Source organism: Labeo rohita, unplaced genomic scaffold (genome assembly GCF_022985175.1).
Source record: "Labeo rohita strain BAU-BD-2019 unplaced genomic scaffold, IGBB_LRoh.1.0 scaffold_57, whole genome shotgun sequence".
Taxonomy (NCBI): Eukaryota; Metazoa; Chordata; class Actinopteri; order Cypriniformes; family Cyprinidae; genus Labeo; species Labeo rohita.
In genome coordinates this window covers 21,578-33,810 of record NW_026129493.1, presented here as the reverse complement: position 1 = coordinate 33,810, position 12,233 = coordinate 21,578, and the positions used below count along the sequence as shown (strand labels likewise).

General features: G+C 36.3%; 1 protein-coding gene and 1 pseudogene across 1 annotated transcript; both read right to left on the bottom strand.

Annotated features, from left to right (window-relative positions):
* Positions 1-500: 500 nt before the first annotated feature.
* On the bottom strand, positions 501-8,943 carry LOC127161165 (NACHT, LRR and PYD domains-containing protein 3-like). The gene is made up of 5 exons (XM_051103810.1): positions 8,773-8,943; positions 8,069-8,667; positions 5,715-5,888; positions 826-999; positions 501-528 (listed from the first exon to the last, which is right to left on the bottom strand). Exons 1-5 carry the CDS (start codon positions 8,941-8,943, stop codon positions 501-503), a joined length of 1,146 nt encoding a protein of 381 aa, XP_050959767.1.
* LOC127161173 (NLR family CARD domain-containing protein 3-like) lies at positions 8,601-10,332 on the bottom strand (annotated as a pseudogene).
* Positions 10,333-12,233: the final 1,901 nt, after the last annotated feature.

Here is a 12,233-nt window from a genome sequence, read left to right as displayed (position 1 = left end):
TTCCTTCAAGATACTGAATATTTTCAAGCGAAAGCGTGATTTAAACAAGTACAATACTCATTCACACACAATCGCTCTCTCAATAATGCATTTAAACAAATGTAAACTTACTGTGCTACTTCATCTGTATCCAATTTCAAATGAAAAGAAATCTGCAAGAAATGCATCATTCTGTACGTAAAACAACTGATGACACATACTGTTATTTTCATCAAACATTTACACTCCAAAAAACCGGCATTATACCTTTTAATGCTGACAGCCATGTTAGCTTGGCATGAGGAAAAAAGTTTGTGTGTTCCAATAAGCCACTTTAAAACTATCCTGTTTTATTTTCTTCTTTTAATATACGTCATGAACAGAACTGTGGTATGTCAAACATGCTGAAATAGTTTAGACGCGGAGCAAAGGCAGAGCAGTGTTTTTGGTATCAGTGAGCGAGGAGTGGAGCGGGAGCGAAGCGGTTATAAAATGCTCGGAGCGCGGAGGGGAAATTGTTGTCACTCCACTCTGCTCACATACTCTGGTCTGGAATGACATGAAGAAACAGAAAAGGTACACTTAGTTTTTCAGGTAGTTTTGCAGGTAGGTTTCTTGTAAACTGATATTTTCTACTGACATTACAGCAGAACATAGAAATAACACATTAAGCCATTTTTTAGCTGGTGAAACTACTAGTAGCCTAAGACTTCCACACAATATATAAATGTGTGTGTGTGTGTACGTAAAATATGTAAATATGAGTATATGTGTACAGTATATATATAGCACATAGTCACTAAGAAGTTGAAATAAAAAAGTCTGAAATCTTCCTGGTAGACATACTTGAGTTTGTCCAGTGAACAGGTTGAATCCAACAGTTTTTCAGTGAGTAGTTTGACTCCTGAATCTCCTGGGTGATTGTAGCTCAGATCCAGCTCTCTCAGGTGTGAGGGGTTTGAACTCAGAGCTGAAAACACATAACGACAGCCTTTCTCTGTCACCATACAGCCAGACAATCTGAAAACACAGCAATAGTCCATGTGACAATCAGACAAATCTCATGAATTATTCCTATAGGGTTGTGTTATAAACAAATATATATGGAAAAAAATCTGAAATGTCATGTACACATTATAAATCATGAGTTGTGTCACCAGTGTTACTGGAAAAACATCACTTAAAAACACAGATTAACATCACTTACTGTTTTCATCTATTTGATGTCATTTTCTAAATTTTCTAATTGTGTATTGTTGTGTATTACTTTAAAAAACAGGGACTAATAGGCGAAAAGTGAAATTGCCTTTTGTGTATTACTTTCACCCATTACTGAAGAAAGAGATACTGTTCTTAAAGAGATAGTTCACCCAAAAATGAAAATTTGATGTTTCTCTGCTTACCCCCAGGGCATCCAAGATGTAGGTGACTTTGTTTCTTCAGTAGAACACAAATGAAGATTTTTAACTCAAACCGTTGCAGTCTGTCAGTCACATAATGACAGTCAATGGCTACCAAATCGCCAGATGTTGTGCATGCGCTCAGGACAGTAGGACATAGCGGTGACTCAGAGGTAAAAAATTATATAAATACTGTTCAGTCTCTTGCACAAATCGATCGTGTCGTGTCTTAGGACATTGGTGTATCGTCACGAGTCGCAGGGTTTAATTTGGTTTTGTTTGTGTATGTTTTTTTTTTTTACTCTCAAAGATTTGGTAGCCATTGACTGCCATTATATGACTGATGGACTGCAACGCTTTGAGTTAAAAATTTTTGTTTGTGTTCTACTGAAGAAACAAAGTCACCTACATCTTGGATGCCCTGGGGGTAAGCAGAATTTTCATTTTTGGGTGAACTATCCCTTTAAAGACTGACTTATTCCAAAATAACTCTGTATTTCTGACAAGAAAATGCAACAAACAAATTTAACTTTATAACTTCTGTATACTGATTTGCAGGGCCATACAGTGCAACCATTTCAGTCACATTTGTGACTAAAAACTACTGCAAAAACGACTGAATGTAGTTAGTAGTAATCAACTACTACTTACCATGTAACAATATTTAGGAGCACCAGTGCGACTGACTCAATCAGTATATTTGTGTTTGCACTTCAAAGGTTTCAAAGGTTTCTACTTTCAGCAAATTTTTGCAGTGTTAGGTAATATATCACAGACATTTCTCATCTCATATCTCATTCCTTGAACACAGTGTTGATCAGAATCTACTCACTGCTCAAAACACCAGTTTTGTTCAGTGCTGAGTTATGCAAACTCACAAATCCTCTCATTATAACAAACTAAGTGTAGACATGGTGGACATGAGAATACACTATTCTCACGAGAACAAACTTTTGTTTACAGAAAAGGAAAACCAATCTCTTCTTGGCTTTTATCCAGAACCTTCTACTTTTTTCTTTACAAATCCTCGTTTTGTACTTTTAATTTGTGACCCAGGTCTCTAGACTAACATTTTGCACTGGTTGCACTGGTGCGCCTAAAGTTAGGTGCACCCAAATTTTTGACCCCATTGCATTTAATCGCCATTCATACACAAATATTCTAATTCTTATTTTTGCATGATGATATGATGAATGGATGGTTCATTTTTAACTGTGGATTCAGCTGATCTGCACGTCCCTACACAGTTATATAAGCTTATAATCACTCATGCTTTTAAGCCAAATCCATGCTAAAAAGAATAACGTCAATTGACATCTGGACGTGACTCTTCGCAATCTCTGATGAAATCGGTTTGGTGTCTGAACGCCTACTGGATCCTTGGACAAAAGTTTAAATATGTTCTCTCCTCTATGATTCTGTATTTGTCACTTCTCACCAGAGCTTACGGTACATCAAACATCATCCACTGGAATACCATTCTCTCATTAACACAAGTACTACAGTTAACAGAAGCTAGAGATTAGGGTTTATAAACTTTAAATATGGACATTTTGCTTACAAAAGCACACTGATTCACTTCAGGAGGCCTTTATTAACCCCCCGGAGCCATCTGGAGCACTTTTTTTATGATGGATGGACATAGTTAATTGGACTTCTGTTGGACTACTGAATATCACCCATTCACTGCCATTATAATGCTTGGAAGAGTCTGTACATTTCTTTTTTTATGTAACACTAATTGTATTCATCTGAAAGAAGAAAGTCATATGCACCTTGGATGGCTTGAAGGTGAATAAACTAGGTGGTAATTTTCATTCTTGGGTGGACTATCCTCTTAACATTTTAAGCATTAAAGCTAAACATTTCAAAAACACAAATGTTGTGCAGCATAATTATTTTATCCTACACTTACAGAGCTTCAATAATAAAGTTGTAGATAAAGAACCACTTCCGCAAAAAATACAGCATTAAATACTTGAAAATAATAGGTTAGTTTATATTACATCTTTAATCAGCATCATAAACTAGTGGTATTTGACTAAATTGGCCACTAACAGAGTCAAAACCGGTTACACCACTTGACATTTCAATTTAAAATCAAATTTGACAGGCACTTTCATGGACACCTATGCAAGTACATTGCCTCGTTGGGAATATTTCAAATGAAATTTTTATAGTTAATACTCATTTTTATAATATTAATGAATTATCAATGTATTCCTGAGGTCATACCATTTGACATGTATACCTAAGAATACCTGACCGTACCCTAAAAATGTCAAATTATCTCACATTTTAAAGAGAGTTACTAACCATTGCATGCAGCAGTTAGTGTCACCAGAGGTCCTTCTCTGTGATTTTCCTGTCACATGATCTTTTTTCAAAATATTAACAAAATGGCTCCTTGAATGGTGGTTACACCACCTTGACAATTCAGGAATTTAACTTGACTCACATAATTCCCCAAATTATATATAATATTCAGAACAATGGTGCCCCATTTACTTTTATTTACTATTAAATAGTACTAATGTAAGATTATGCTGAACTAGCTGATCTGATGTTTTATTGATAATTTCTCCTTTTTTCATGTTGTTTGAACATTAATGTGTGTTGTCAGTGTATGTACAAATCTACCGTATAATGATAAAAGTCCATGCAGTGGTTTTTAATTAATCTGTAAAAATAATATCCCCTTTTTCAAATCGAGGTGTTCTCAGATGCCTGTCGGTGTGCCGTCACAACAACAGAGGCCACTCCCACTATAGTTGATTGACATGAGCTCTTACCTTAGACCAGCTGTCACAGTTCAGTAACTTTCCATGTTTTGATGCCAGAGCAGGGATGTAATTTAAACGCGGCTAAATGCGGCTAATGTAAACAAGACCTTTTTTCTACAGAGAGAAGAGAGGGGCCATATTAGACCAAAATTACATCATGTTCCTATTCAACATGTTTGAGGAAATAGCAAAGCAAGTGAAAAGTAAAAAGTTGTACTGTAAGGATGTGTTGCACATGTTATTCACCGATTCTGACTCTGAAGGGGAATATTTGCCTTTTGGAAATGACGATCGGTCGTCTAATAATCGCGCATCTCCCAGCACATCTTTGCAATGCAATGGTGCTGGCGTCAAGGCGAGAGTGTTCATGAAGCGCAAAAAAAGCATTCATTTCGACCGTTTGCCCAACGGGGAAGGGGGTGGCAGGGGTGAACGTGGGGCTGGAAGTAGCACTAGCTCTCGCCCCACAGAGGTGGGAGTGGCTGTGCTGTGCATTCATTCATAAACCCTGAATGGAATTGCACTCAAGGTAATTTCTCTTCATTCTTTGTTCTCTCTAGTGATGAGATGATGATGATGATGATAATAATAATAATAATAATAATTACATCATCACCATCATTTAGTGATTAGGTGATTAGGATGGCCAATCAAATAAAATTCAGGTCAAATAACCTGTTTAAAGAAACAAAACAACTATATTGGAAACAAGTAAATGGGCTTCCTTTAGATTTTAAATGTATGTTTCAGTAATTCCGTTCTTCATAAAACACCTGTTACAACAATACAGGGATAAAAGAGTTGATCCAATTTCAGCAAGTTTGTATTAATGTAAATTAACAACAACAAAAAAAATGTCCAAAAGGGTCCAATGACAAAGAAAAAAATCAAAACATCAGACAAACATGCACCATGATACCAAGGAGTATAAATGAGTAAGATAATGAAGAATTAGACTAGACATAAGAGACAAACTAATCAGCAATTATTAAAACAAATGAAAACAGAGAAAAAAAACCCAGAGGAAACTAGAACTCGGATACAACAGGATGAAAAGAACATCAAAATAAGAGTCTCAGAACAGAAACAGTGTCATCCTGACAACACCAAACCTTTAATATTGATGATAATTTGTGTGAATCAGGGAGTCGCTATCAATATACATTATTTAAAAGTATGTAAATCACTTTGGATGCAGCTCATGTTGGATGTAGTGTTGACAAATCCACATTTTTTTCCACTGAACTGTGCTGATTTTAAACTGTTAAAGGGTTAAAGGTTCGAAATATTGAATAAATTACATTTGACTGAACTGCTTGTATTGAAACATTTTACATTCCACCTATGATAAAACTGTGGTATATATAAATTTTGTGAATCTGTGGTTATGATCTGTGTTTATGATTAGAAAGCTTTTAAGCTGTGTTTATGATCAATCTGCATTGTCATCATCTGCATTTATGATCAATCTGCATAAATTCAACATAGGCTTTACAGTTTGATAAACACTATATATATATTTTTTTAATTTATTTGATTAAAAACCATGTACCTCAGAATCTCCAGCTGACAGTTTGGACTTTTCAGTCCATCAGTAAGAAGTTTCACTCCAGAATCCTTCAGGTCATTGTTACTCAGGTCCAGCTCCCTCAGGACAGAGTTTGAGGATTGTAAAACTGATGATAAACTCCCACAAGACTGAGCAGTGAGATTACATCCACATAACCTGTGTAAAGAACAAAACAGAACTAGATAAAAAAGTTTGTCAAGACAAACTTTAAGTTGGCTTGAGAAAGCCGGATTAGAACGTTTGAAATGTTTAAAATGTTTTAAAGTGTTTTAAGTTAAATGGTTTTCAATCTGAAAGTTTTATTTTTAATAGGTTAGAGTTTGAATGTTTTGAAGGCAATACAGTCTGTCAGAGATAGATAGATAGATCTATGTAGCTTCTGTTGCTGCACTTCAGTCATTATTCCCAAACTCCCTGCACATAAAATGCATGGCCCACATCATGAACCTCATCAGGACTCTACAGGGGAGTTCATAGAGTTGGAAATGGAGGTGGGCCTGAATCACATACAAATCTCTGTACAGGATTAATTAAAATTATTCCTTGTTGACCTGCCATAGACTTCCTTCCAATTCAAAATATCATATATCAAACAATATCACAGCCTTGTTGTATACTTTTTTTCTTAATTTTCAGAATTTTAATTACATGTAATGTATTGGTGTGAACACTGTATGCTTGGCCTCATTTTGACTGTCATTTTTCATTACCAGATGTGTGGCAGATGTTCACTGCCATCGGTGGTAAAAGTTCATGAGACAAATCTGGCTCAATCTCTAAATGCTCAGATGATCATCATGGTTGACAAATGTATGGTCATCCTCCAGCCTCTTAGCATCTTCTAGAGTCGACATCCAGTGACCACCAACATATTCAGTTTTCTGGAAGATCTGCATGTCAGCTTCACTGTCAATAAGCAGCTTCAGTATAAAGCATGTGCACAGTACTTTGCAAACCATGTATTCCCATTTGCTACTAAGACTGAGATTCTTGCCACAGTTAGCCAGACATAAGCAATGCGGAGGATAAACTCAGCAAGTACATGGCAGATGGGCAACCAGCCATAAAGCTTCTTCAGGAGGTCAAGCTGTTTGAACCTTGTAACACTGCACTCATGGATCACAATGTGTTACAAAATCATTCCACAATTCAGTGATGTGCCACAAAATGAACTAACTTCTTACTTGGCAAGTCTGGGCACAGCAGCACTCAGAGCTTCATCATCTGGAGTGGTGGATTTGGATGTGTTCTGGAAAGGTCTACTTGAGAGACTACCTGCATTGAGTACTTTGACTAAATGATACAAAGATGCTCTCTCAAACTCAGCAGATGCAGAAGAAAGCAACAGCATCTACAAGCTGTTTTTTTTAAGCTGAAGGTCAACTACTAACCAAAATCTCAGAGAACACCTCCCTCCCCAACCCTTGGATAGATTTTTTTAAATCAAGGGGCTCTCGTAATTTCTGTGATTACTGTGTATTTTCTGTGATTTTTAGGCCCCCCACCATCCCCCTTAACCACCAAGGGGGAAACACCAAACCCCCTAAAAACATTCCACCCCACCCCTCATGCACTCACCAACCTATACCACTCCAACTTGCACAGTAATAGAATAACTAGAACAGGGGGAACAGTTTACCTTGTGACACCATTAATTGTAAATATTGAGGATAATCCTGTTTTTATACCCTAATCTGGCAACAAAACTCAGGGGATATTCACATTTCAAAATATAAACAACATGAACAACATATGACTTAATTTTCTTTTTCAACATTTTAAGTTAATGTTTACAATTAATACTAACAGTAGTACTGCATTTGCTGAAAAAAAAAACATTAGATTAATATATGCCTACTGTCTACATTTTCTTAATGTCCAGCCCCATGGATGTACATGTTGGCTTTAGGTCTGACAAAACAACCACAGAAAATCTGGACCAAGCCATGTGACCCCCATACTCCAAACAACCTCAGCTATGATAAACATAACGAAAAATTCTTCCTTGTGCCTCCTACAAGAGACTAAAGAACATGTATCATGTGGTGCACGTTGCCTGTTTAAGGGTTAACAAACCATTAACTTTGACTTTTGCTTTAATAAACTCCTAATTTGCTGCTAATTAATAGTTAGTAAAGTAGTTGTTATGTTTAGGTATTGGGTAGGATTAGGGATGTAGAATATGGTAATGCAGACTATGTACTTTATAAGTACAAATAAACAGCCAGTAAGTTATTAATAGGCATGCTAATAAGCAACTATTGAACAGTGAGAATTTTGGTGTGAGAATGTGGTCTGGTTTTTAAAGTGGAGTGATTGTTTTTAGTGTTACTTACTGAACTGATCTGGATTCTTTAACCACAGGTAACAAATACTGAAGAACTTCATCTGCTCTATGTTGTTTTCCAATAAATTGTTTTAGATCAAAAATATCCATCTTCTGCTCTGATGTAAGCAACACATAAACCAGAGCTGACCACTGTGAAGAGGAGAGTTTGGTTTTTCTTATTTGTCCAGATTTCAGATAATGCTGGATCTCCTGCATCAGTGAATCATCACCCAGTTCATTCAGACAGTGAAACAGATTGATGGATTTTTTTGAAGAGCTATTCTCCCTGATTTTCTGTTTGATGTACTCAACTGTTTCCACTTTGTTGTAGGAGCAGCTTCCTGTTTGTGTCGTAGTTTGTAGTAGTTTTTGTAAGAGAGTCTGATTGGACTCCACTGAGAGACCCAGAAGAAACCGCAGGAAAAGATCCAGATGTCCATTCTTACTCTGTAAAACCTCATTCACAGCTCTCTGATGCAGCTCAGATAATAAATTATATTTCTTCTGCTTAAAAATCCTAGACAACAGGCTTTGTTTGTTTTGGTCAAACACATCTCTCGTCTTGTTTGTAAAGGAGAGGTGTGCATATAGAGCTGCTAGATGTTCCTGAAGGCTCAGATGAACAAAGCAGAAGACTTTCCCCTGATACAAGCCCAACTCCTCTCTGAAGATCTGAGTGCACAATCCTGAGTACACTGATGCTTCTGTCACATCAATGCCACACTCTCTCAGATCTTCATCATAGAAGATCAGGTTGCCTTTCACAAGCTGCTGAAAAGCCAGTTTCCCCAGTTTGAGGATCATGTCTTCATCTGTCACTCTCTTCTCATAGTCCTTCTCATGTTTGATGTTGGTCTGAAGGATCAGGAAGTGTGTGTACATTTGAGTGAGAGTCTTGGGAAACTCTCCACTCTCTGCTTGACTCAACATCTTCTCTAGAACAGCGGCTGAGATCCAGCAGAACACTGGGATGTGACACATGATGTAGAGGCTCCTTGATGACTTCAGGTGTGAGATGATCCTGTTGGCCAGACTCTGATCACTGATTCTCTTCCTGAAGTATTCCTCCTTCTGTGGCTCATTGAAGCCTCGTACCTCTGTCACTCGATGGACACACTCAGAGGGAATGAGATCAGCTGCTGCTGGTCTGAAGGTGATCCAGATGAGAGAAGAGGGAAGCAGATTCCCAACAATGAGGTTCATCAACAGCACGTCCACTGAGGCTGATTCAGATATATTACACAGTTTCACTTTGCTCTTAAAGTCCAGAGACAGACGACATTCATCCAGACCATCAAAGATAAACAATACCTTATATTCATCACAGGATATTTTCATTTCTTTAGTTTCAGGGAAAAATATATGAAGAAGACCTGACAGACTGAGTGTTTTGTTCTTCATCAAGTTGATTTCTCTGAAAGGAAGTGGAAAAATGAGCTGGACGTCCTGATTTTCTGTCCCTTCAGCCCAGTCCAGGATGAACTTCTGCACAGAGACTGTTTTTCCAATACCAGCGACTCCCTTTGTCAGCACAGTTCTGATGGGTTTGTCTTGTCCAGGTAAAGGTGTAAAGATGTCACTGCATTTGATCGGTGTGTCCTCTGTTGCTGCTCTCCTGGATTGTGTCTCAATCTGTCTCATCTCATGCTCATTATTGATCTCTCCACTCTCACTCTCTGTGATGTAGAGCTCTGTGTAGATCTCATTCAGCAGTGTTGGGTTTCCCTGTATTGCTGTTCCCTCATACAGACACTCAAACTTCTTCATCAGATTTGATCTAAATGTGTTAAGGGCTTCATGGCTGTAAAATAAAAAAAATAAATAAATAAATAAAAATGAATAAGCATAATGCTTTGTATATTCTGTTTCACATCTTCAAATCATATCTCTTACAGAAATGTTATACCTGAGAGCAGACTGCGTATCTCCACTATTAAAATCTAATGGCTGAATCACAGATGTGTCACTCTTTATAGACACACAGCTGGACTCTGCTTCTGATCTCTTCTGTTGAACTGGACTAAAACAGAAAGATTCAAGTTAATTATTTAAATTACTGTATGTTACAAATCAGCTATTCATTTATTGTTATCAAATTCAATTTAAAAAGCATTTTTTAATCATTTCATACACTGTATTTATACAAAAATTGTGAGCTGAACTTTGATATTATATGATAATATAAAATGTCATGCTATAATTATATGTTATATAAATGTCATACCTGAGACCAGACTGTGAATCTCCACTGTTAAACATTATTGGCTGAGCCATAGATGCACTACTCTTCATAGACACACAGCTGGGCTCTTGTTTTGATCTCTTCTGATAAACTAGGCTAAAACATAATAGATTTAATCCTTTGTCATGAGAATAATATTAATATAATACAAGATAAAATAGAAGACATGATTAAAAAAAGAAAAAAAAAAGAAAAAAATTTTCGTTTCATTTCTATGTAAGAAAAAACTTTGTGTTACTAAAAGTACCTGCATCCTGGAATTACATCTTCATCTCCAGATGTTTGTGTTTCATCCATGTTTTATCTGAACAGTTTGATCTTCACCACTGACTGAAGATGAAAGTGACAAACAACCACAAAAACTAGAGTAATTAAGCAATATTATATTGTTATAAATCATTCTATTGAACAATTTAAGATGTTTTATATTGCAAAGAAAGAACTCTACATTTACATATACATTTATACTATTCTCATCATGTCACAACTCAAGTTCAAGACAGATGATTAAATTGCTGTAGTTCACTAGTTAATGATGGTCAATACAATAGTTAATGGTTTAGCAACATAGATGGTACAGTGACAGACACTGATGGACTTGTTTGGTGTTTAAAAGGTTCATTGGTCAGTTTGAAAAGATCTGTTGACACTACTGTACTGAATAAATGAGAATAATTCTTCTCCATGTATTACATACAATTTTATTTCATAGGCAAATGTTTTATGCTTATTTGGATATTTTATTCTAAAACAGGATAATGACACTACTTGATTTTTAGCATATATAATGTGACATTTACAGTACACACCTGTATTTATGTGACACATTAAGTTCAGCATAAATTCTACCACTGCTAATATTACAGTCCTTTCAATAGAAGAGATGTAGTACTACACTTCAATGTTACATGTCAGCTTGATCACTGAGTCATAAACACATTTTAAATATATACAAAAAATCTGAATAAGGGTTTGATGGCTGTCAGCTGGGTTTATGCAAATTACATTTTCCTTTGAATTGTATAGTGTCACAAATTAAGAAAAAATCCAGTGTTACAGTCTAAAAACAATGTCATGGGTTTATTTATTAATAAATGTAGAAGTGAATCTGGCTCAAAGAACACGAGGTAAGATATTCTCCTTGCACTAATTAGTAAAGACATGAGAAAGCATTAGTAATATATGAAATTTATTTATTTATTATTATTTATTTATTTATTTATTCATTTATTATATTTCATATTACTTATAGTTTAAGTATAACACAATCAGTGTAACAACCTTATTACAGCCTTTAAAAAAAACTATGGGGTAGGTTGTGACAACAGGAGGCTACTTTCATTTACACTGATCATTATATCAGTTATATAGAATATTAGAGTGAAACATCTTACAATATTATAATCTCTGTTTGTCCATATTTAATCACATTGCTTGAGTGTTTCCTGATAAGTTATTATTTTCTGTTTACTTACATGAATAAGGAAGTGCCTTTGTGCTCCACTGCTGAAGACTTGTTTTGTTCAAAATGTTTGGCTACTAGACAAGTTCTCCAAATGTCCTTGGTCTCCCATTATGTACATGTAACTTCCCACATAAGGAAATAAAAAAGCTTAATGATCAGTTTTTCTAAATGTAAAAAAATAATCTTAAAATCTTACTGTCACCACGGCGGTCTCTGTGGCTCCCTCTAACCGCCGTCAGCGGGAACCATCCCCCGGACTTTTAGTTTGACATCGCTCCGCACCCCGTACCTGGGACCCTCCCGCTTCCGGTTCCGGGTCTTCCGGGTCACTTCCCTCCGGCGGCCATTTATACCGCGCTCCCGCGGTAAAACCCCCGCGAAGTATTGTCTAGTCTCTAGCAATCTCTGAGCGTTTTCCTTGTATCTATTGCCTTTTGTTACCGACCGGATTGTTTATATCGTTTA

Excerpts from the sequence above, each read along its gene's own strand:
- LOC127161165 (XM_051103810.1), bottom strand. The coding sequence starts at position 8,943 with ATGTACACACACTTCCTGATCCTTCAGACCAACATCAAACATGAGAAG. Across the intron at positions 5,889-8,068 it reads AAAGAATCCAGATCAGTTCA|GTTATGTGGATGTAATCTCA; the intron begins GTAAGTAACACT and ends TTCTTTACACAG. Across the intron at positions 529-825 it reads TGTTCACTGGACAAACTCAA|ACCAGAGTATGTGAGCAGAG; the intron begins GTATGTCTACCA and ends ATGTCATTCCAG.